This window comes from Diorhabda carinulata, chromosome 10 (assembly GCF_026250575.1).
Source record: "Diorhabda carinulata isolate Delta chromosome 10, icDioCari1.1, whole genome shotgun sequence".
NCBI lineage: Eukaryota > Metazoa > Arthropoda > Insecta > Coleoptera > Chrysomelidae > Diorhabda > Diorhabda carinulata.
Genome location: NC_079469.1, coordinates 6448662 through 6475726, shown reverse-complemented (window position 1 = coordinate 6475726; position 27065 = coordinate 6448662). Strand labels below are relative to the sequence as shown.

The following is a 27065-nucleotide window of genomic DNA, read 5'->3' as shown; positions in this document are numbered from 1 at the left end:
ACCACGGAACTGAGGGAACTATTGAATAATGTTGCCAACTGTTATTTTCGTCAATTTGATTTTTTTATGCTAGGAGTTTAATCGAAAATCAAAATTAACTTGACTTTATGTCTTCTTTGCAAAATGATTATGGAATAAGTTTGTGGTTTTGATTCATTACGTGTATTTTGGAATTTAAAGAATTAGAAAACATTAACGTACACTTTTAGAAACTCGAGCTGCAAATATTATCTGGTGGCAAGAAAAAAATTCAGAAACCACAACAGCCGACAAATATTCAAAACAATATCAGTTATGTTTAATAAATTTATTTTTTTTTATAGCTGTCACTGGAAGTAGTTGTGAATTCCATGGTCGTAACCCAACTGTATATATTCTTGGATCAACAAATAAAAGACACATGAGTTTTTCAAATGTTTTTTGTAACAACCAATTGTTCAAAAAATTCGTTTAACAAATAAATATATAAATACATTAAAATTTGTTTTTATTGAGCTGCTATGATGCGATAACCAAATTGATACAAGAAATATCCTAGCAAAATGAAAAATGATAACTTGACGAATCTATCCAATACAAACATTCTGCAACAAAAGAAATTAATTACGAATGTGTTGAAATTATAAATATACACTGAGAAAAGGGTTTTTTTGGTAGTAATTGGCTGCTATAGCATCAAATACTAATTTATTATTATTTATTATAATTTGAACTTTTTCACTTTTCTACTCCCTTCTATTTTTCTTTTTTTCCATTGACAATTGACGCTTTTTAAGCTTTCTTCTGTTATCTTATCTTTAATCTTCATTTTTTTACTAAATGGATTTCAGTTTTATATTCAGTACAGTACAAATGCTATCAAAAACATTACTTGTTGAAAAAACCAGCTCTTCCACCGTAAAAAGTCGTGAGACCCATCTAATACCAAGTCGGTTTATTTTTCAGTCCGTACTTGAGGGACTTTCTTTCTTAAGCTATTACGTAATTAGCTAAACTGACAACATCTTATAGTGACAACATTAATATTAAAAATCTTTTATGTTTAAATAAAATAGATTTTTACTAATTTTGTTTTTGATGGCATCTCATTTCTTTTTGAAGATAGACCTCCTTTTTTTCTTTTCCAGTACCATCTAATTCTTAAATACGACAACGAATTTTCATAAAGCCCATTCACTGCCTTATGAGCTTTTCTTATTTCTGTAAGTAGTCTTCCTCTTCTACTTTTTCGGTACTATTTCTTGAGCTCCAGCTACAGTATTTCTCAAAGTTCTCTCTCTGTCTATATGGGTTTTCTCGGATGCTTTGATCTTACAATTTTTGATAACTTTGTACGGTAAATGCTTCTTTGCCTATTGTATTCACAAATTGAGGATTCTTGCGCTTTAATATTTTTAAAGTCGATATTAATTAGATGAAACCTGCCCAGACTTGTAACTCTCGACAGTAAGTAGATGTCATAGGCCTCCTTTGACGTCATGAGACTAAATGTCACGCTGCGTCACTGTGACTTAACGCTATCTCTATCGCATTCATTAATTTCGCCATCTATCTCGCTCGTACTCATTAATATCCCTATATCTAAAGTCTTATTACATCTACTGGACAAAAATTGTAAAGTAATTTTGTTTTTCCGTGTTTTAATTACTATACATTAATTGTATTCAAAATTTGAAACTTCTATGTCTTCTAGAAGTGCCTTATAGTTTTGATGATCAGTCAATCCGTAAGTGACAAATTAAAATCTTTGACTAGTTATAATTCTTAAACAACTGGTTCAAATTGAATAAAATTTGAAATATATCATGTTTATATGATGCTTGCTTGGTTACTAGAAATACAGGCTTCTATTTTAATCCTCAACGAAGTTATAAGTGGTCAAAAATGGCTATTGATCTGATTAGTCTATCTAGTTCATATTATCTTATTTTTATTGAGACATTTTCTATATAATTAATAGACAGACTAAGATTTTTTTCATCACCTTTATTTTGGATCAGATCCATGACCGTCGCCATATTCATTATTAAACAACTAAAAGAAAAATCGATCGAATTTAATACACCAGCGTATGTCTGCCTCTCGATTTGACCAGGGCATTTTATAGGGACCGCCTCTCCGGCATCATAAATATACTGATATCGAAAGAAACGCCAGACACCATCGTAAGAGCAGTCCGCAGTCTCAAGACGAACAACAAGACCAAAGTAAAGGCAAGAGACACTTGTACGGAAGAGATACCAACACCAGGAGGCATCAGGCAATGCGACAGCCTCAGACTATTTCAGTTTAATCTCTTAATGGACAGAATTATAGAGGAAGTACCATCACTAAATATGTAATACCGAATGGGTCAGAATAAAAGAATCAGCATGGTATGTTACGATACGACTTATATAGGCAACTACACAAATTCTGCCAGGTCAGCAAACCGATGAACATGACTACATCCACAGAAAAAACGAAAAGCATAACGTATGCTAAAGAGCCCGTACGATGTAAGATGGTAGTTCAGGACAAAATAATGGAACAAGTCTCACAATTTAAATACCTGGGTATGGACCTGACGAGTTACCACGACCCAGTGAAGAACCTGAGAAACCAGATGAACAAAGCGACTGCAATATCGGGCTGCTTAAGGCAGATAATATGGGCGAACGATTACATGCGAAAGGATAGCAAGGTTAGGATCTATAAGACTTGTATCAGGCCAATCATGACATTCAAAAGAGAAACTGACAAAAGGAAAAGCATGCTTCGGGTAGCCGATGAAAACGCTCAGGACTATAGTGGGAAAAACAAGAGTAGATCGAATCAGGAATTCTGACATCAGGGAACAATATGGGGTGCAAGATATCGTAAGATAGGGGAAACAAAGAAAAAGATACTGGTACGCCCACGTGAGAAGAATGGAAGAGAGTAGAATGCCACGCATCGTACTTAAAGGGAAACCAATAGGAAAAAGAGAACCCGGACGACCACCTAAGAGATGGATAGACAGCTGGCAGTTCGCCTCTCAGGTACTGATACAGAGGAACCTGTAAAACTAACAGATCATGACATCCTAAAAATGAATAAGAAGAAGAAGAAGACCTTTATTTTCGATTGGATTCCATCATATTTTTCGTCTCCTTACTAAATTGTTTAGTTTTACGAATCTGTCAAAAGCGTAATGATTGTCACTACTTGATATCATTTATTGTTTTGTTTCTTCTTGAATACGCTCCTTAGTCCGTTTCTTGTTAATCCTTTAAGATCTTCAGCTAACGCTTGACATTGTTGGTTTCACTAATCTACTGTTTTTCATAATATTGTGACATTTCTACTTACATTTTCATATTCCTCTTGGCTGCAGGAATCATATCATCAGTTTCTTTAAGAATATGTCTACGGCAAGACAACATACACTTTATTAAATAATCTCTTATATTTATGGAACCCGCTTTGAGAACATAATTTCCAAGCTCTCTTTCGTTCAACAATTCTCTGATTTTCAAAGTATTTTCAGTTTCGAAATCCCAAGCTCTGGTTGTATAAAATTCAAACATTTCTGTACCTTTCAGAATACGCATTTGGAAGTTGAATAAACTGAAAAACAATCAAAATATTTTTAACATATACGAGGGTTAATTAGAATGTTTCCGTTTCTTGTCATTAGTGTTAACCTTGTTATTTCCAAGTATACTGAAATGTAATAAATGAGACTTCCTATCGGAAATAGTCATTCGGTTTGAAAAGTACTTAACTAACTTTGAAGAAAACAGCTATGTGACTGATAAACTAAGGTTAATAAACAAATTAAGTAGGTAAAATCATTGCGTTCCTTTTGTAAATGATCTGATTTATTTTATATTGAGCTGATATGGTGGGTAAAATGTAATGACAAATTGAGACATTCATTCAGTTCATTCCAAACCAAAATGTACTTGTCAATACAAAAATAAAATACATATAAATTCGTAAATCTTAACCACGATGTAAATCACTAGGCACTAATCAAAAAACAAGTGAATATACCCTCAAACTTTTCAATCATTCGTCAAATAACTCTATATGCCTCACGGATTTTATGATTGAAATTGTTAAACAAAAATTAACGAGTTTATGGTGATTCAAGTACCACTCAACTCATTCAAATAGAAGCGATTTTCAGTTGTTTCAGAGGATGAAGAACTAACTAACAAGACAGAGCTTTTACAACAATACAAAAATTCTACAAGAACAGAAATGATAAAAAAGTGATAAATTATAAATAAACAATTAGAAACGAGTATGTTTGTTAGAAATTGACTGCTACCTAATGCTCCTAAGATGCAAAAGGTGACAGCATAGTAAAGCGAACGATTATCGATTGAAGACAGCTGTGGAATTTAATTTCTCGGCCGGATAGTGAGGCATATGAAACTGGGAAGAAATAATTCCGGCAACGCTGAACATAACCAATTTAAATGCTCGAGGTTGTGGCAACGTTTCTAGAAAAATCAAAAGTGATATATCTATAGTATTTAATCTAGGCTAACGTTCTTACGATTTATGTGGCAGGGATTGTTCTTCTGAAGTATTTGCATGACAAATATTTCGTTAATGGAAAGACCTTCAGAAGGAGACGATGCAGTTACAGTAAACAACGGAAAATCTAATTGAAATTACTCTATTAACATGTGGAAATGTTTGAAAACAGAACTATTTATTGTAATTTACGGAAAAAATTAACATTCATATCACGGTACATATCTAACAGCATCTGAATTTTTATATTTTTGACGTTGCCAGATGTAGAGTATTTTACGAGGTGACAAAGATGTCTTTATGATATTGTTTTACTTACATCGGTTTGTAACCCAATACAAATAGCAGCATGTCGATGAACAGAGCTGGGATAATTTGGAAAAGAATAAAGCTTATTTTCGCATATAATCGATTTTTCGTTATACCTCCACCCGGATACCACAGAATACCGTTAAAAGGTACATCGTTTTCGATAATATCTCTACCCAAATCCAATATATCTTCCCAAGTTTTCTTGACGTCCGTTTCGGGGACGCATAAATTAAATATGTGCGGTGAATTCCTTAAATAAATAAAAATTTTCAAGTGCCGCAACTAATTGAATATAATAAGCTCACTTTGTATTCAAATAGTACCACGAAAACACCAATATTCCACTAACTGTCGCGTCCACTGGTATCAAATTAGCGTAAGATTTACTATCCATATACATACATCTTATGATACCTTTACCAGCTCCAACGAACAAACCCATCGGACCTTGTAAGTTGTTGAACCAACCTGGCATTGGGTCTCGGAAGGATGGTATTACTGGAAAAATGAATCTCTAACAAAAACTATTTGAAATTTGTTTTGGTAAAGTATCTTTCATAATCTAAGAACGTGTCTTTACTACGGAAACCCATATAATATTCGATGAGAATCAAAAGTCGTAAATTTATGAAAATTGGGACAAAATTGTACATGCACTACATATATTACATTTTATTTATGAATCATAAGTTTCAATCAAATTTTTTCACATATTGAATACAGTTTCTCTAGTTTTCAGCGGTTACATTATTAACTTTATCTATATCTTTATCAATTCGATCACACTACTGTTTACAGTAGATGTATTATTGTGAGTGCCTACATTTAATTTATGCTATATCAACTCGATCAGATTAAAAATCCAATAATATGGTAGAAGCCAAATTACTTCGTGACTTGTTTCCTTTGAAATTTTATCACAAACGTATTCCTTTGAAAAATTATAACTTTTTACAGTTGTTGAACATTATAACTTTCGTGAAAATATATAAATACGTTTGCACAAAAAAGATTAATTATCCATCACAATTTATTTTGAAATCATCTTCGTTATGGTAGTAATTTTTTTATTTTTATTTTTATTAGCTTTTGAAACATCAACCCATTCTTTACTGGGTTTATTATGGGTGGCGTATCAAGTCTCATCTATGTAGATTATCGTTCGGGTTTCCGTTCTAGCTCACCCAATATTTAGTTATCGAAAGTGTGTCTAAAAAAGTCCGAAAGTACCTTTCGGCGAATCTAATGTTTTGAGTAAGCTATTTTTTCAAATATAAATGGATACGTTTACTTATAAGGTCATTTCGGGGGAGATGGTCCTAGTAACTTTAATCAACGATAAATCACTTTGGTGAAGTAAAAAAATATAGTTTCAACCATTCAAAAAACGATGACTGACCATCTATCGCAGAGTATCCAGGAGTGATGGCCATAGTAGTTTGAGGAAGATGTCCATAGTGATCTGATAAAGATAACGAGTACTTATTTTGCCTTTCCTGTTAATATTCAAATCATTTTTTCTTATTACCGCAGTAAAAACACATGTCCTCAACTTTTTCTGTGGACGTTGACATAGCTACAGATTTGAAAGCTTTTTCAGCCAAAACATGACCTGGTCGATTATTTCATTGCAACCCGGATTCGTCCTTGTTGTAAATATGGTCATGTTTATTTATAAAGTCATGATCATTGAGATTCCTATGAAGCATTTCAAAATAGGAACTCACTTCCGCTTTATTTATCCCTTTACTTCTAGCATATGACAACCCTTCTGATTTTCTCAATGAAGTATCGGAATTTTTTCACAAAAATATTTGTAACTAATCATAACTCGCCTTCTTTGGTGTTATGATAAAACTGTGTTTAATTCCTAATTGCTCAGCATACTTGAATGAAAGTCTTTTATATGATTGCTCAGTCTTTTTTCGTTCTCTGCACCAAAGGTTGGTAATGGTCCCATAGGTTTCTTTATGCAATTGTCTTTCTAGTGTTTTCTCGTGGAATATTGTAAATTAAAGAGGCACTATAACAGTCATTCCTCAATTTTGTCTGGCATGGCATTTTTCAAATCGTCTTCGCCGCATACCGTTTGTATTGATTGGGCATTGAAGATTAAAAATCAATCGAAATTACCATATCAAATTTCATGGCTATCACTCCCACTCAACAGATGGACATATTAAGTAATTAAAGCAATTTCTCAAATTTGTAGGTTATTTTGAGGTTAGAATACACGGCCAATAATTCACTTCACAAAGAAAGCACGTAAACAGACAAAACCTTTATGTGACCAGTTAATATGTTAACCCTTTAACTTAAATCGAACGTTTGATTGAAAAACAATGTCAAATTACTTACTTTTCATCATTATTTTTACGAAAAAAAAAATTCTTGTCGTACGTGCCGAAAAGAAACGAACTAAATTGAAAGTAGTGCCATCGGCCTATTAATACCAGAACTTTTTTCTATTGGCCATCCCCCGGAATTTCCCTACTCTAATCCAAAACGGTTCAAGTAAATAACGCATTTTAAATGAAGACAGATGATTATGTGAATATGGTAGTACTTACCCACAGCTGGCCTGCATATAATAATAGGAAGCGTTCCAATTTTCTCATATACAAGATTTTCCGCCAAAGCTTTTGAAAATGTGTAAGTATTTGGATTATTGCCTATCATTCTAAAAATAACCAAGGTAACGATGTAGTCACTACAGGTTGAACATATTTAAAATTTTAGTAGCTTCCAAGAGATTGGACATTATTTTAGTGAAAATTTACCTTTTTGTTTGTATAGTCTTGTGCGAGAATTATTTCATTTTAACGTGCTTCGACAGCGCTGATCATTGGCACACAAAAACATACATATGATACATAAGTTGAAGGTTTTGGTTTTCATATCAAACTGCTGGTATGCGGTAAGGTATTCTCTACAGTCAGTGAAGATGTGCTTAACAGACACAAGAAGATAGGATGACTTTTTGACGACATCAAACAGCCGTGAGTAAGTTTTGTGTGGTTGAAGCTTAAAGAGCAGTCAGTGTCTTCTCATCGTCACAGCTTCTCAACTCAAAAAGTTGACAAAGTGTCAAATAGATGGGTGGATGTTATGTAATACCGTGGAACTCTTGCTCCATATATCGCGCTAAGATTCTTGAATGAGGTTTTTGAAGTTAGTCTTCAGATCATTGGCCAGCTGAACTGGGATTTCAGAAGGATTCTTTGCGGCTTCTTTGGCATAGCGATCTGCAGATTCGTTTCCACCGATTCCAGTGTGCGATGAAAGCCAGATAAGATAGACTGTTATATCAAGAGCAATGAGAGTTTGGTAGATGTCGTGAATGTTTTGGATTATTGGATGGTACGTGAATATGGTTTTAATTGACTGTATTGATGAAAGAGAGTCAGTACATTTGGCGATGTTAACGGAGAAGAGACATAAATTTGAAAGCTTGAAGGAACACTACACGTAGAAGGTGACTGAAAAAAACTTATGAGTTCGTGGTTTGTAGTGACTGCGAAAACAACACCGGATTCAGCTTTGGAGGTATCCATATATAGAGATTTAGGTTGAAGGATTTTTTATGCAGAATTTTTAGGATTGCTTTCTCTACAAGGACGCTAGTGGATTCATGTTTATTGTAAACGGTAAGTGAGGTGTCTACTATGGGAATATTTTTCGTCCAAGGGCGGGAAGAAGGAAAAGAAAAGTTGGTATTTCGGAGTAGAGGTGTTCGTGATTGTTCGTGAGTTAGTAGGTAGGGACGTGGTGATAAGTAGCGAATGAACTGGATTAGAAAGATTGGAAGATACTTTAGCAGCGTATGACAGGAGAAGAGATTGTCGTCTTAAGGATAGTGGTGGCTCGTTAGCTTTAACATTGATACTACCATCGGGGCTTGGCCGAAAGGCACCAAGGCAGAGGCGAAGAGTTGTACAGTGCTGTGTACAGTGTTGTGTACAGAATTCAATAAGTCAGTTTTAGACTTGGAAGCGAATAGATAAAACAACCATAGTCAAGCTCTGAACGTATGAGAGCTCTGTAAACTCTTAGACGTATAGTTTCGTTGGAACCCTATTGAAGTGTTTTAATTATGTTCAGCCTCTTTAGCCAAATGCCTTCTACATCATGAATATGGTGACTCCAGTTGAATCGAAAGTAATACCAAGGATTTTGCACTGATGCACAATATGTTATCAAGGGAGATTTGAGTAAATATATCTTTTCAAGAGAATTTTATCAGCATGGACGAGATATTTATCAGCTGAATATCTATCTAAAATCGGAGTAAAATTCAATAAAGAATGATTTCTAAGTATTCAAATATGTCCGCAGCTAGAGGAGCAACGAAATGGATTCAAGTATAATACCCATTCAAAAGTAAGAACTCTCCGATTTCCAAAAAAATAGTTACCGAAGAGGGATTGCTCAAGAAAGAGATATTGAAAACGACATGTAAACAACATTGTTTTAAAATTTAAGTATAGTATAGTATAGGTATAATGTGAATGAAAACATTAAAACGTTAAAATGATTTGGTTACCAATTTATCACTGTGAACTTAACCTTATTGAACTAATCTGCGCTTAAATGAAGAAGATATATCGCGAGAAATGGAATAATACTTTTTAATCTTGATATGTTGTGATTTAATATCAAAAAACTCACAACAATTGTAGTCAAAACTAATACACGTCATGACTGAAGAGGTCTACAAAGCGATTCAGAAACCAATATAAAGTTATAGGATGAAACACTGAGGTGCAGTATGCAAACCCAGCATAGAAACTCTAGAAAAGTTTCAGTTCAAAGCTATTCGTAATATTGTGGAGGCTCCTTGGTGTATACCTAATAATTTAATTGCTTAGGTCACCCAAATGAAAAGTGTTGAAGAAGAAATATTCAATCTATCCCAGAAATAAGCTCTAAGACTCAGCAACCATCCCAATAATCTAGCAAGGAACCTAATGGTACCACCCAATCCATAAAGGCTAAGTAGATAACACACTTGTGACTTAGCTAAAAGATTTTAGAACTGTTAGACTGAAAAAGTCTCATAAAATTAATTATTAGTTATCATGGTTCCCTATACACAACTCAATTATTTATTCAAAAATGTAAATAAATTAGAATTACCAATTAGCTCAATGTAATTACTCTATGGATTGGAAATGAAGTAGGATATAAGCAGGATCCCTTCAATCACTTTTTCTCAAATTATAGCACAGCAAATCTACAGGGTATATTTTATGAGATAAAACTTAAGTATAGTGAAATTTCACATGTAAATCTGTAGGCATTTACTGAACTTTTTTAAAGAAATCCAATATTTTAGTTTGTCGGAAGGTATTTAGTGACAATTAAAAACCTTGTCTCGTAAAGTATTTTGTCTGGCAAAGATATATCCACTTGCTCAACTCATGCAAGACACCACGCTTAAATTAGAAGCGCTTGCTACTGGTTCAACGTGAGACATTTCTTAACTTTTGTCCTCACAATCCTGTGTTACTTTTCTCGTTATAAAAAACCATTAATTTCAGCCTCAGAGAAGCCTCTATCAAATAAAAAAACTAAAGGAATCTCAGTTTCGGGTTCAAGGTCACCGTCAGTAATTCTTCGCTGTTTAATTGAGGCCATTATTTTTTTTGTTAGGTTCTCATTCAACTGATACCAACTTTCTACCAATGAAAAAACAACTTTTTTCAAAGTGGTCTTCTTAAGGACATCGGATATAGTACAATCAGAGCCAAATTATAATTCAACTTTATATTTTGAAGAGCATTTTGGTCCATTGGCTGATTGATAGCTGTGTAATTAGGAGGCTTGTATAAAACTGTGGAATTTTCATCAATGGATTGCAGGTCTTCACCAAGCGGATGTGCCGGCGTATTATTGAGAAACAATATTTCTTTCAGTGGTAGGTTCTTCTTAGAAAAGAATATTTTTAATTCAGGGAATCAAGTAACATTTTATCCACTTTAGATATATAGGTCTTGTCTCCCATGCCCCATTAATGTACTGATAGATTTCATATAGATGCAGAAGCATTGGGCATGATTATTATTTCTTTGTAAACCTTAGAAGCTGAGGCTCTAACTTCTAAGTCAGATGACAGCCCTTTGTCTGGTATAGTTTTTCAATACAAACGACACCCATCCGCATTATAGATTTCAGATGCAGATAAATCTATCTATACGAATTTGTACTGGAATGGTTTTACGGCGTATTCGTTGTTTGACAACTTCTCGCCGGTTATTTTGAGTTGACGTATTCCGTGTCTCTTTTCTAAATTTTTCTAACCAACCTTTACTGACTTTACTCTCGTTGCCAAGCTTTTCATGGAAGTATTTTGTTTTCTCCATGAAAATATCGCCTGATAAAGAAACGTTTTTTCCTCGCTGATGTGGATTTTCGGGTATTTCGAGCACCTGGACACTTTTCAGTTCTCACAACATAAGATCGTAACTGTTCTTTCTTCTTCTTAATATCGAATATGAAAGAATTGCCCAAATCATATTTCAGCGCTAGAAGTATATTCATTGAGTTGATCCAACATCTCGCTTTTAACAGAAATAGACAGGGTGTTTTTTCTTTGATGCCGAAGCTATGATGTAAAACGGAAAGGACAAATACGTAGGATACCTCTCGACATTCGGTAAGTACTAGGCGGTGGGGTGCTCGGATTATGAATCATCATTTTTCTATTTCTTTTGTGGAAGAAATACCAGAAAAACAGAAGAGATTTCTTTTCGAAATAACGGTTGATTGAAATAGATGTATATCAATATGATTATGAATTGATTAGAATAGCGAATTCTCTTTAAAATAAAAATTACTTACTTTTTCGTTTTTTCGGGAGTCATATCATCAAGCCATGTTAACGTACTTAAAACGTCATGCGGATTCACGTTCGTTTTGTATTCCTTTTCAAGCGTTCTTTTTTCGTTCGGGAAAGCGTAAGCCGTTGAAACATGAAGGAATAACTGGAAAATTTTTTGTCTCATCCTTCTATTGTAAACAACAATCTTTATTTTTCGATTACAAACATAGGATATACTTTTTATTTTTCATTTAATGAAAAACGTCAAAGTAAAAATGAAGGGCTATTTCGCCATTAGGTATATTCGGTTGTTTAGACCCTTCAAACAATTTAATTGAATTTGTGTAACATTAAATCAACCCTGAGGGGGAGGAGTGTATGAGCCCCATATCGGCCTTTCTTTTTTGCTATTAATATTAAATATAGAAGAAGAATCCCATGTATTAGGTTGGGTACCTTCCAAAAACTTGTTAGACGGACGTCAATGCCTACTAATGACTGATCGTTTCTGTTCTTCCTTCTTGATTCAATATGTGAGGTTGAGGGTGAACATTTTCGAAGTATGTATTAAGATTGTGAACAGTTTTATGTTTATTTGAACCTTTTTCGAGTTAATTGGGTTTTATGTTGTCATAAAATAATTTTCTACAACCAGACAGATATGTGTCACATTTTTACATTTCTCATAGCTATTTCTTTTACTGTTCCCAGTAATAAAGCTTATGTTGAGAATGATGAGAAAGTAGTCTTAAGCAAATCAAACTTCTATTATTATCAAGTCCCATTATTTCTGACTAACCTCTTATGTTATGATTGTTAATTGGTCGTCTATTAACTTATTTTTAAGCAATTTTTTATACTGCTATTAAATGGAGTATAATTAGAGTTCAATCATAAAATAATCGACCAATACTATACTTAAAAGTAGACCAACAATCATGTTTGCCCACAGACGCCATGAATAAAAATTTATTATTAAAATCCATAATTTAAATGAATTACAGAATGATTGTTAAATAGCCGTCTCTTAACTTGTTGTTAAGCAATTTTTTTACTGCTATTAAATGGAGTATAATTAGAGTTCAATCATAAAACAATCGACCAATACTATACTTAAATGTAGAACAACAATCATGTTTGCCCACAGACGCCATGAATAAAAATTTATTATTAAAATCCATAATTTAAATGAATTACAGAATGATTGTTAAATAGCCGTCTCTTAACTTGTTGTTAAGCAATTTTTTTACTGCTATTAAATGGAGTATAATTAGAGTTCAATCATAAAACAATCGACCAATACTATACTTAAATGTAGAACAACAATCATGTTTGCCCACAGACGCCATGAATAAAAATTTATTATTAAAATCCATAATTTAAATGAATTACAGAATGATTGTTAATTAGCTGTCTGTTAACTTGTTGTTAAGCAATTTTTTTACTGCAATTAAATGGAGTATAATTAGAGTTCAATCATAAAACAATCGATCAATACTATACTTAAATGTAGAACAACAATCATGTTTGCCCACAGACACCATGAATAAAAATTTATTATTAAAATCCATAATTTAAATGAATTACAGAATGATTGTTAAATAGCCGTCTCTTAACTTGTTGTAAGCAATTTTTTTACTGCTATTAAATGGAGTATAATTAGAGTTCAATCATAAAACAATCGACCAATACTATACTTAAATGTAGAACAACAATCATGTTTGCCCACAGACGCCATGAATAAAAATTTATTATTAAAATCCATAATTTAAATGAATTACAGAATGATTGTTAATTAGCCGTCTGTTAACTTGTTGTTAAGCAATTTTTTTACTGCAATTAAATGGAGTATAATTAGAGTTCAATCATAAAACAATCGATCAATACTATACTTAAATGTAGAACAACAATCATGTTTGCCCACAGACACCATGAATAAAAATTTATTATTAAAATCCATAATTTAAATGAATTACAGAATGATTGTTAAATAGCCGTCTCTTAACTTGTTGTTAAGCAATTTTTTTACTGCTATTAAATGGAGTATAATTAGAGTTCAATCATAAAACAATCGATCAATACTATACTTAAATGTAGAACAACAATCATGTTTGCCCACAGACGCCATGAATAAAAATTTATTATTAAAATCCATAATTTAAATGAATTACAGAATGATTGTTAATTAGCTGTCTGTTAACTTGTTGTTAAGCAATTTTTTTACTGCAATTAAATGGAGTATAATTAGAGTTCAATCATAAAACAATCGATCAATACTATACTTAAATGTAGAACAACAATCATGTTTGCCCACAGACACCATGAATAAAAATTTATTATTAAAATCCATAATTTAAATGAATTACAGAATGATTGTTAAATAGCCGTCTCTTAACTTGTTGTTAAGCAATTTTTTTACTGCTATTAAATGGAGTATAATTAGAGTTCAATCATAAAACAATCGATCAATACTATACTTAAATGTAGAACAACAATCATGTTTGCCCACAGACGCCATGAATAAAAATTTATTATTAAAATCCATAATTTAAATGAATTACAGAATGATTGTTAATTGGTCGTCTGTTAACTTGTTTTTAAGCAATTTTTTTATACTGCAATTAAATGGAGTATAATTAGAGTTCTATCATAAAACAATCGACCAATGCTATACTTAAATGTAGGACAACAATCATATTTGCCCAAAGACGCCACTATAAAAATTTATTATTAAAATCCATAATTTGAATGAATTACAGGATTATTTCAGCAACTGTAATCCATTCAAAATAATTTAATTACCAATTATATTGCTTATTTGTGCAATTAAAAATTTTTTAGACCTTCTGAATAATCTGTCCTATTCCTTCTAAATTTATAAAGATTTTTTATAAATTTTTTACTATTTTCAGAACAATTCAACTTTTAAGCGGGATAATGTATGGCTAACAATCAAGATATGAATTTGCTTCAAAGAAATCAGGCACGAACTCATTATCAAATACAATCTAAAGCCTTTGATACGCCCTAGAAAAATGACAACAACACTTACATCATCAACCTTTTAGTTTGTTAATATATATAGTTCTTTCAATATCAATTGCAGAAGACAGTTATGCGAGGAACAATCAATATATCACAAATTCGCACGGCACTCATACCAAATTAAGAAATGAAAGATAATGTTTACTCCTCGTATAAGATTCGGTAAACATCTAACAAACCGCCAGTCCACGTGGACTCATCATCTCCACTGTTTACCTATGAAATAATCTGCAATAAACAGTGGCGTTGCTGAGTGACATTTCTTTAACTAAATAGAAATATGGCGTTCTTTAGATCATGGACGAATGAAGACAATGAAATTGCACAGTCTAGTAGGAATAAAGACAGCTATGAATTTAATAATAAAGATTTAGTCATAATTCAATCAAATGATGACTCTAGTTTAGAAGATTCTGACTACCATGATTATTTATAAAGATACTTTGGAATTGAAATGTTTTTCATTCTTTCGTTTTATTTGCAAAGAATTTATTTTTCTTTGTGGGTTTTGCTTTAAAATTTCGTTTTGTAGAAAAACAAACGAATGGGGTACAAAAAGGGCTCAGTTCACATCTGGTATCCTGTTTAAACCAAACTCCCTTACAGGCAGATACATTTTACTCGTCTATTTACGTTTTATAATTTAATAAGTTATAGTCAGTTAACGAGATTGCTTTTTAACTAATACTTTCTCGCATAAGATATAAATATTTTGAAAAGTATTTATAAAAATAATAAATTTATAAAACGAGGTATCTACACCTATGGTAGATCAAAAAATTGTCGGTAAGTTTTTTAACCTCGAAAGATATCCATGAAAAGTACAACAAAATCTGACGGATATTCTTGAAATTATTGTAGAAACAAATACCTTTAACTTTTTACATTGTTCTGCAAGATCTAACATGTACTTGGTGCCTCTTGTATTTATTGTAACAGCTGTTTTGATACTATCGTCAAATCTCGTGGTAGCCGCACTGTGGAATATAAAATCAACTTCATTTACAAGCAATTCTCTATCTTTGGTTGAGATACCAAGATCCACTTCCGAAACATCTCCAGCAATAACGATACATTTTTTTGGTGCATCTGGTTTCTTAGATAACAATGAAGAATAAAGCTGAAATATTAATATTTTTTATTAACCACCTTTGCGGATCTAAGAGAAACGGGTTTGGGACACGTATAACCCGAAAGTATCTTAAAGGATTAAATAAATTAAATGTTTTGAATGCAAAAACGAAGAACATGAAGAGGGCATCAGAGATATAAACATTGAAGAGTGAGCCAAAGAGATCAAATAACAAGTAAAGCTATAAGAGGAGATACAGTACGATTCACGAGATCTAGACGACGATATTGAAGAGACGTTAGAATGATGGAAGATCGATGGGTTAAATGATGAAAAACAAACTTCAAGGAGACCTCCCGGCCGACTTCTCAAGAGATGGCTCGAAAGCTGTACATCCACTTCTCAAGATGCTGAATAATGTAAGAAACAAGACCATGTCTTAGAAAAAGAGAAAGAGGAAAAAGAAATAAATAAAATATGTAAAAAAAAACTTACAACATTGGTGAAAAGATCACTTATCCTTTCCGTTGGACTTTTACCTTTCTTAGATCTAATAAGAATGTAAATTTTTTTGACGTTTGTATTTCTCAATAATATTTCCAATAGAGCTTTCCCAACAAAACCTGTAACGCCTGTTATTAATACGGTACTTCCATTGAAAGTATCAGATACTCGATCTAATAATTCACTTGATGCCATCGCGGATTATTTCACCTAAAAATTGGAAATTGTTTCATTGATTAATCATCGTATAATAATTATTTTTACATTAAATTAGTTCTAATCGTATATTACACGCCATATTAACTAGATATCATAGTTTAGAGGATTAGTTATTGGTCGAAGATACGATATATCATCCATCAAGAAGAAAGGCGAGCGCTCACTGTCTCATAAATATTATGTAGGTTGATACATAGATGGAGCTACAAGTATTGAATCCATATGATTTTCAGTTAGTCCTAACCTTTAAAAAACATTGTAGAAATTTGACAACTATCAGTCTATTAGTTTGTGAGTTATAGCATTTTGAATGAAGCAGTTTTTGTTAGATTGAAGATATACATAAAAACAAAGTTCGTGCGTTAAGAAAGCATTACTTTTTGGTAACAAACACCATCAAATACAAGTCTCGGCTTGATAAACATTAATCAGACTTTGCTCCAGGAAAATTAATCGTTGATAAGTGGTTTGCTAAGTCCAAACGAAGCAAAATGAGCACCAAGAAAGATGTACGAAGTGGACGCCCCAATGATGCTGTCACCGAGGAAAACATTAAAGTATTGGATATGTCTTGAATGAATATTTTGGTATATGAAAGATCTATTCAAAGTGGGTGTCGCACGAGATCACAATAGACTAAAACAACAACGATTTGATGATTCTGAAAAGTGCTTGGAACTATTTTCAATTTTCATAAAACCAAGATTTTGCTTCGATTTGTGACAATGGATGAAACAAGGCTCTAGCATTTCATATACATATACGCTACCGTTCAAAATATTTTCTCCAGTTCAAAATAATACACTTTAACCAATTTCTCTTTCATATTGTCAAGCGAAGGTCGAAACGTTGTCTTACAAACCAAAAGTAGTAATTTCCATTATTTGTTTATTGTCGATGAGGGCGACAAGTTAAAACATGCAAGTACCTACCGGTTGATTTATGTATTGTAGATTAGTTCCAGTTAGTCCTGTAAGACGCAGGAACGTGCTGTCATTTGTACTTTTTAGACCAAGACATATTTTTGTTCGTATACTTACGAATTCTTTTCGTTCTCGCAAATTCAGATTTATGAATTTTAAAATGAGCTACGGGTTAAAACTCGTGCATTAATCGCAAGTCTTCATTGTCTTTGCGAAAGTAACCGTACCATTGCTGCCGAATTAAAAATACCTCGACGTACACTTTGGTAAAGACAGGATGAATGTGAAATAGCCACGGACGTCAATTCGCGTTACTAGATGATGGTAGTAGGGATTAGTACGGTCCCTCAAGAAGTTATACTTGACTTCTATTCTCAGTTCTATTGTGTCTGCTAGATAGTGAAGAGCACTGCGTAGGTACCTACTTTCATTGTTTTTACTGGATACCGAAATAGAATATATATTTTATTCTGGGGTACAGAATATAGTAATTTGATTATTTACCGTACTAATTTTCCAAGCGCATATCACCCTTTTTGTCATCCACATCTTTCTCATTTCAACTTCGTGCCCCCCGTACGTTTCTCGACATTCACTCCTGTATTTGCCAAACTGTACCGTGGACTATAACGTGAAAAAATTTTCTTCTATTAAGAGCTTTGGTGACAGAAAAAGTTCAAGGCGGCCTCTAACAACCACAACCAATGAAGATAAATGTATTGACGACTCACCGACACAGAGATAGTGGCTCAGATCAATCAATCTAGGAATCTAAGTACTTCCAAAGTGAAGAGAAGATTGAGAGAAGCTGACTTTTTTGGAAATCCGTCAGTGAAGAGGACATCTAAATAAAATTAAGAGGTTGTATTCGGCAAAATTGGACGCATGTAGAGTGGGAGAGGGTTTTATGAAGTAATGAGTCAAAATTTGAGGTTTTTGAGCTTAAGATTGTTTGTGCGCATGTCAAAGGAAGAATATATGTTAGCTCCATTTGTAATCCTAACTGTAAAATAGGGCGGAGGCTCTGTTATGGTTTGGGGATGTTTTGGAGAAAGAGCGACTGAGGACCTGGCAAAATTGAAGAGATTTAAAAGAAAGAAGGCTATAAAAAATATCAAAGAAAAATGTAATATGTTTTGGCCACCGCCTGATTGGAAGAAAATTTATTTTCCAGCACAATAACGATCCCAGGCATTCCTCGAAGCTGTGCGAAGAGTATTTGAAAGAATTGGAAACAAAGAATGTACTGGAAGTGTCCAACTTCTATTTCATATCTTTGGAATATTCTGAAAAACGAATGGAATCCACTAGACGACTATTATTTTTCGAAATTGTTACAAATAATGCCAAGAGAATATGTTCCTCAAAACATAAATATCAAAATCGATCGTGTTTTTATTTGTTATGTATCACGCAAAATATAGGGTGGGCAAAAACTTTTGACAGATAGTGTACATTAAATACAGACATTGGTCCTTGATGGGGATGCAACTTGAATAATTTACATTGAGAAACAAAAGTAAGAATATACTTTTTGGGGGAAAATATTGCTTCTGGTTTAAGGAACATACCATTTTACACATTTTATCGTAGAATGATGAGATCTAAATAAGCATTTAGACGTGAAATTAATGAAATGAAAGTAAGCTGAAGTTCTCCAGCTAATATATCTCATTTATTCCAAAAACTTGTTTATTCATTCGGTACATACTAATTATTTTGCGTTGAATGAACTAAATAACTAAATAATAATCTAATCATTTCAAAGATGCAATTTTTGTTAATAACATTTCGTCTGAATTGAAAACTAGAATCTCTGAACTTACCTGAAACGAATAAAATTTGAAACTATTCGTTGTGTGATTTTGATTACAATCTATAATCATTAGATACCTTCACTTATATTATGGAATGATGGGAGAAATAATGTGTTTGCGTTTAAATATATAATATATACACATTAATTCAATGACCTAGAAATCAATAATGATATTATATCTTTTTAATTTAATGATGTCCATAGTTTTTTTTCACAGTCGTACGTAATTTGAACGTTGTTTTGATACTAGTACTTCGAAAAGTGTCTAGACGTGTTTTTTTACTACACTTTGGAGTCTGTAAATTTGAATGAGAGCCTGGGCAGAAGTCTTCTGTAATATTTCCCCGACTAAGATTCTCTGTCTAGTACACTTCGCCAAAAAAAATAATGGCAGCACTGTGATTTGAAAAGAGATAATTCATCTCATTAGCATTAGCATCAACTATTATTATTCATATAAGTATTGTCAGTCTCAACAACAGAGAATAAAGCAGCTCAGAAATATAAAATAGAGTAGAAAATAATTATTTTGAAACTAAATAAACTGAGTGTGTTGTGAAAACTTGAAAGGCAACCCTCGTAGTTGTTACTCTATCGATAAAAGCATCTTGCAAACTACTAAAGATTTGGATAACCTTGACAAATCTTATTTTAGAAAAGTTGGACAAACATTGGGAGAATTGCATAATAAAATAAATTGAATTTTTATTCAAAAACTTTCATTAAAAAAACGTTACATCTTCGTAATTAGCAATCGACCTTGCATTTCGTCATTTTTATCTAAATTCCTTACCTTTAGCGTCTTCTATCTGTTAAACATAGGAAAAAGTTTTTATGGCTTTTTGTACAGAAATCGTTTAGTTCAGTAAAGATAAAGAAATATATACAAAAAAAAATTTTTTCATCTTTATCCTTGAATATTTCGAATTCTTTACATATGACTTTGGAGAGAACGTTCAGAATACCAAAATATAAGGTGTCTCAAATAAAGTTCACATTGAAAAAAAACAATTATAAGGTCCGGTTTCTTCACGTTCTAATAATTATTAGCCACATAACTTTAGTGGAAACTTTTAATTGTCGAATAAATGTTTACCATTTCTTCACTCTAGTTTGTTTAAATCCGAACTAACTAATAAGTATTTGTCACTTTATTATATATTCAACAAATAGTTTACTGTTGGTAACACTATGAAAGATGTCTATGTAGCAATCGGCCATTCGTTTTTGGAAACATTCGTCAAACAAATAATTAAATATTTAATATGGATGCTTTCCAAGATTAAGAAGATTTGTTTGATGAAGAATTGATTGAGGAAATACAGAAAATATCAGAACGAGCTTATTCCGTTCGTCATAAAATTGACCATTTGTCCGATGATGAAATTTTTTAACCGTTTTCTTTTTTCTTTCCTATGTTTGCCATCGATGTTTTTTTCATTTAGTGAACATCGATGGCTGATAATCATCGGAAGAAAATCATCGATGTTTTCCTAAAAGAACAAAAAAGGAATAAAAAACAATTAAGATCATATTTTCATGAAAATATGAATTTCGGATGTATGTCCCTACAATTTTCGGAGAGAACTGAACCACCTACTTCCTAAAATGAATACATTTTGGATTTTATTGTCCATTCTATATATAAAACTGTACCTGGTTTTATGCCCCGTAGCTCGAAAACCTTTTTTTCTTTATTTTAGGTAATACCGAAATATATTCTTTGACAAGGTTTAAATTTGTTTAACAGATTGTTTTAAAGTAGAAAACTTTATTTCCAAAATATTAAAATCATTATTATGAAAGTACAAGATCTTAAAAGATTAGTATTTTTGCATTCAATATTAAAATACATTGTTTAGGGATTTATTTCTTAAAAATAAAATCGTTGCGCTCACGGCATTCATCGGTGATCGCTGCCATTTTTTCAATCAGCGAATTTGACATAACTCCACAGGAAAAAGTCTCCTGGAAATTAATTTGCCGAGAAAGAAATTCACGATCTCGTGGCGTACATTTATTGGACTTCTGTGAAGCTGCTCCGTTCTGCTGGAACCATGTCCTCAGAAATGGCGATAGGGCAACATAATCTTCTTCTCTCTTACCATAAACTTTCGAAAAGAGAGTTGGACAGGAAGGACGGGAATCCGCAACTAGAGATAAACACAAAACTGTTTTAAAAAATCGATGAATTTTTGTTTTCTTTATTATACCGAAAATGTTATTGGAAAAATATCGTGCAAATTAGGGCTCGTAAAATTGATTTTAAGAGGTAGCGAATCGCAAATTTCCAATTCTCATTTCCATGAACAACGTACTTTTGGAATTTGAAATTTTATAACACACGATGGGCACGAGATTTTGACATTGTCAGGATGTATTCTTGCAAAAATTTTAACGCTCTACAAAAAAGTTTCCTAACAATTTTTTGATATATTCAGTTCTTCAAAAGTTATACAATGTTAAATTGGATCCTTATTCAATTTCAGCATTCTTTTATTTTCCAGCAGTTTTGTCAATCAAAAATGAAATTGCTGGAAACGTGGACTTTGATAACTTAATAAAAGATCTCGACGAGTCTAACAAAGGAAAATTTTATTAGATTTTTTCTTCAAAATAAATGGATATAAAAAATAGTTATCTTAATAAATGCTTTGCTTCGTATAGATTTAAACAGTAGTTGAGAGGTGCCGTAGAAATTTCGCCCAGAACGCTGATGATGCTAAAACCGGCGCCACATGTCCTTTGGTTGTAACCATTGCAGTTTTGCAATTCAGACACGAAGAAGTCTTCCAACATCTACACATAAAGCTGTGAATTCACTGTAACTGTACGTCCCTCCTGTAAGGGCCTATAATTCATCGCGCTAACATCGCAGTCCATACGGTCACTTTAGGCGATGTAGGCTTTTCTGATGTTTGCTTTTTGGATTGGTTGTACTCCAGTAGCGACAATTTTGCTTGTTGACATGTGTATTAAGATGTAAATGAGTTTCATACGAAAATAAGACGTTAGTAAATGTTGGTAACCGCTCAACCATGTGGTCTACGAAGTCTCTGACCAGCATCCTGAAGCTTCAATTCTTCCCCCAACTGTGTGCAGCTCTAAATCAATCAAATGTGATAAAATGTGCACGTTTAAAGTAACAGCACTCTTCCGAATAGATAAGTCACGAATAAACCGAGAAATATTGTCTACGTACTTCTCGACCCATTTTCCAATCAATCAAGCGTCTAGCGCATCATTTGAGTGACGAACACGAATTTTTCTACGATCTACAGTCACCGAATTATCGTTTGTTTAAAACTCGAGCACGTACAACGCTCCAGAGAAACGCTCCACAGTGACTAAATTCCCATGAGCCAGGCTACTGATTGACATTCCTCCCGCGTCCGCCCGAATAGCTGAGTCCACGCAATAAGCTAGTGAACTAGTAAAACACCTCGTAGATGTTTTTTATGAAGCTTCTAATATAATAATTTTTTTTAATAGAACTTTGTAATTAAAAAAATTAATAATATCGTTTTCCAGTTGCACTCCACCTGAATCTTGTTTTTTAATTCAATGTGTTATTTTCATTACATAATAATTAACGAAAATTCATTAAAAACGTTTTTTAGTGTCAAGTAAGTAAAATGCCAGTAAGTAACTATTTATTAATTATTAATTTGTTAAGAACAAAGTACTACAGTATGTTCTTTGCACAACCTTGATCAGAAAATAACTAAAATGCAACATTAACGAAACACACGCTTTCTATGTCTAGAATTATATTTCCTTTAAGCAAGAGTAACAATTTTTTTTTAAATTGTTGTTATATTTATATTGATGGCGAAGTTTTTAATTGTCTCGTTGTTTTCAGTGAATAATGTAACTTGTATTTGAGTGCAAATTAATATAAAACATACAAGGGCTGCTACTTTGGTTTTGAGATATGGCAACATTGATATGAATATTTCAAATTTGACATTATTGTAAACAATAATAATATTTTCTCACAATTTCATTCTATCTAAAATAAATAACAAAAAGCATTAAATGAAATCTATTTAACGACTTTTTATTCTTATTTACCACACTAGAAATACACATTATAGACTGATGGTGTTTGTACGAGGGTTGCTACTGTTTTGAGATATGACGACACTGATATGAATATGTCAAATCTGACATTGCAATCATAAAGTTTGACAGTTTTTTTTTCTTTAAGTACTTTTCAAAAACTGTTCGTGTACAAAAAATCATTTCTATTGGTTTTCATGTCACTCGGTCTATATGATTTCAACCTTTCTCCCAGTATTTAGAAATTTATTTCAATTGATGTAGAACTATAGATAATGAAATATTATGCTAATTATACATTTAACTTTCTAAACTTTATTATTACAAAAAAGCATAATTTACAATTTTATAAGCTAATGAACTTAATTAATTTTACAATAGTATCAACTAATACTCATTTAAAAGTGTTTACAACAATCCTATTTTTATATTAAAATCTTTTTGAGTTTTTAATTTTCAGAATATTCTAGATTTTTCTTCATGTAACTCCTCCATCTCTAAAAATGGAAAATAACGGAGATATTTTTCAGATCCTGTTCTGTGGTTCTTCTTCTTTATTCAAATTAATCTTCTTTTCTTCAGTTTTTTGATTTCTTAAAAGTCTTCCTCCAAATTCTCGTATTAACCAAAATATTGAAATAATTACACAAATTATTGCTATTATTAAAAATAATTTTTTGCAATTTTAGTTATTTCATAAAGTTTCTAAAAATCTAATTTCACTTAAATCGGTGATTTGTATATTTTATATTGTTTAAAAACTTTAAGTCTAGTAAGATTATTGATTTTCCCTCTGTAATTTGTGTATTAGTCGAAAAAATCTCGTTCTCTATTTGAATATAACAATTTTTTGAAATTCTAATAATTATTGATCGATGTTTTATTTCTAGATAACGGTCTGAAGCGCATTTGGATAACACTTTAGTTTCTAAATTTGGAATTACTAAAATTTCACTATTTGTTGCTTGTTCCACTATAGTTTCCTGAAGATTCACATCACTGACGAAACAGTTTGTAGGAGAGCGGCCATTTAACAGTTCTATAGTACAATATTCTTTGAGTTTAAATTTTTCTTTGCAATAATATTTTTCTTCTTAAACGGGATAATCTTCTTAAATCATAATTACTTCTTCAGAATTTTCGGTCAAGTAAGGTTGAGAAGGAATAAATATTTTTTGCTCTTGAATAACGGGGTATAAGTGGAAAATTCAGAGGTTTGGGATTTTAATATTGGTACATAGGCAGTGAGGATTATTTTTGATTTGGAAAAGGTTATTTGTAAACCCAGAAAGAGAATATTATTAAATTTTGGAATTTATTCTTCTTTCTAAATAGTATTTAAATATTCCATCATTCCTAAAATTTCTTGAGTAGATATTACTGAACTATGTATTGTATTTATTTCAGAAAATGTTATTGCTTCTTAATATTATCAATTAGTGTAATAAAATTTTTACAATCCAGATTAGTTTGTGAATTTATAAAATGTAATGTAATTTTTTAAAGTTATTATTTTATTTTCTAATGATATGTGAAATTTTTCAAAATTATTCTTTTGTTTTTGTTGGTTGTACCATAAAGTTGTTAGTTCCAAAAAGCTATTTATCTATTTTTCCCACAGCATTTATTAAACCTCTTTTTAATCTAATATGTGGTTAAATATTTTCTGATTTTCTATCTAAAATGTCTATTAAAATTTCTGTTCTGCTCATCATTTGTTCATCCAAGTTATGATATGATTTGTTGTATTCGCTTGTATTAAAGTACTTCTTAAAGTAATATAAAAATATTGTTTTCAATTTTCTATTTGATTATTAATATCTTTTGAATCTATACAATATATAAAAGTATACTTAGTATACACTAGTATAAGGTTACATGGTCCTAAATTAATTGGTAACAACAAAAATTATTAATTGTGTAATTTTTACATCTTCAGTTTTACTCTTCTGATAGATAATGAGTATTATCAACGTTGCCAACTTTATTTTTAACGATCTCAAGTTTCTGTCCCTCGAAAAAAAGTTGATATTCGCTCTTGTGTATTAAAATACGTAATGTTATACCACACGTATAATTATATGCATATAATTATATGCGTATAATTCGCGACCGCACAAATCCTACTACGACTGCGCCAATTATATATTACACTTTCGAAACTTTATTTTTACAGAAAGACACAATTCACAATTTTATAAGCGAATGAACTTAATTAATTTCACGATTCAATTAACTAATATGCATTAGAAAGTGTTTACAATAATCCTATTTTTATATTAAAATAAATGCTGACACATGTTTATAAAGTATGATCTTTTTATGTATTAATTTTTAGAATATTCTAGATTTATCTTTATGTAACTTCCTGCAATTTTTTTTGGATTGCTGTTGAGTCATAAATAAATAATTCGGACTGTCCAAGCTGTTTTCAGAATCGGGGAGCGAATGCACAAATATCAATTTTGTATAACCAGCAAATCAACTACAACAATTATTATGAGAATCTAATTTCCGTCTACTCAAATCATGATTCCACACAATTCCAGCCCAATTAACTTGAGCATGCGCGTCACAACTCTTACGCCAAGGGTCCATTAATGAAAAACAACACTTCAGGGCCACCTATCTCCAAAATGGAGACATGTAGATATTTTTTTATACGAATTTTCACGCTCTAAATACTTTTTTCTCTAATTTCTTAGACCTTTTATATATGTTTATATTTCTAAATCGTCTTGATGTTGGGTCTATTCTGTTTTAAAATTAGTTTTTATTTTTTATAATTTTTAAAAGACAGATAAAAATTTGACGTTCCGACTACTTTCGACCATCTTAATCGATAGATCACCTAGAAGAAAAATTAATTTTTCACATCCCAAAAATATGTAGAATATGTAAATTAAATTATTTGTAGTTGTATTAGAATTATTAAGGTCTTTTTTATCATTTATAGCTTTTTTGTTCTTATGAATGGGAACCATTTATAAAAATTCTCTTTTTCGTGTATTTGATTCCGTTTCAAGAGAATTTTTGAATCATTATAATTTAATTTATGTTTTTTTTATATTTCCTGGTTCGTTGATGCTGTTTTATTTTTTTCATCGTATTGATGACCTTTTAGTCTATTTTTTAAATACAGAGATGTATGTCCCATCTAGATAGGGGGAGGGGTTCAATGGAATCTCGCCAAATCTCATTTAAACCGAAGGGGGATCATGGAAAATCTCACGTCAACAATATTACAGATATTAAAAAGAAATTATTTTAAAAATTCTTATTGCCAGCTAAAATAAATCTCATGGCTATTAAAATCTTATAATACAAATTCGTATAAACTTGTTACTCGTCAGTCAGTTTTTCGTGGAATCTGTACCGTCACAGTGTTTCAGTCAAATATTTCGCTTGGTTTGTAACGCTGCAGAAGCTCAGATCAGCTCTTCATGCGGTTTGACGAGAAAATAGTCAGGATTCAACTAATGCGTGTAGTTAAGCGTCGTGCTTAAGAGCAGCTGTGCGTTGTGGAGGAAAGTTGCCAAATCCCAGATGACATGTGTCCAATTATTTCAATCGAAAAAGTACACGAGTCTTCATGGATTGAGTAAAAATTTTAAAAATGTCTTGTTTTTATCTATTTTTATTTTGAATTTTATTTAATGAACGGTTTATTATTTTTCTGAATAATGAAAAAAATTTACTTAGAGGGGGTTTAGGCTACTAATATCATATTTATTGAAATAATTCAGGTAATTTTAGACTTTCGCAGTCCCCTCGTTTTTT

At 31.8% G+C, this 27065-nt stretch overlaps 1 protein-coding gene across 1 annotated transcript; it reads right to left on the bottom strand.

The window, feature by feature from the left end:
- Positions 1 to 403: 403 nt before the first annotated feature.
- On the bottom strand, positions 404 to 19471 carry LOC130898377 (putative fatty acyl-CoA reductase CG5065). Its single transcript, XM_057807628.1, has 9 exons — positions 19231 to 19471; positions 16254 to 16472; positions 15558 to 15806; positions 11662 to 11804; positions 7392 to 7501; positions 5127 to 5319; positions 4829 to 5071; positions 3331 to 3588; positions 404 to 584 (listed from the first exon to the last, which is right to left on the bottom strand). The coding sequence occupies exons 2-9, from the start codon at positions 16455 to 16457 to the stop codon at positions 488 to 490; spliced, it is 1497 nt and encodes a 498-aa protein (XP_057663611.1). The 5' UTR covers positions 16458 to 16472; positions 19231 to 19471; the 3' UTR covers positions 404 to 487.
- Between the last annotated feature and the right edge of the window lie 7594 nt (positions 19472 to 27065).

What these genes read in the sequence shown, in the direction of transcription:
- LOC130898377 (XM_057807628.1), bottom strand. Translation starts at nt 16,457, where the DNA reads ATGGCATCAAGTGAATTATTAGATCGAGTATCTGATACTTTCAATGGA. An exon ending in GTGATCTTTTCACCAATGTT is followed by an intron (nt 15,807 to 16,253) that starts GTAAGTTTTTTT and finishes TTAATATTTCAG; the next exon opens with CTTTATTCTTCATTGTTATC. An exon ending in GCCAAGAGGAATATGAAAAT is followed by an intron (nt 585 to 3,330) that starts GTAAGTAGAAAT and finishes CTTTTGTTGCAG; the next exon opens with AATGTTTGTATTGGATAGAT.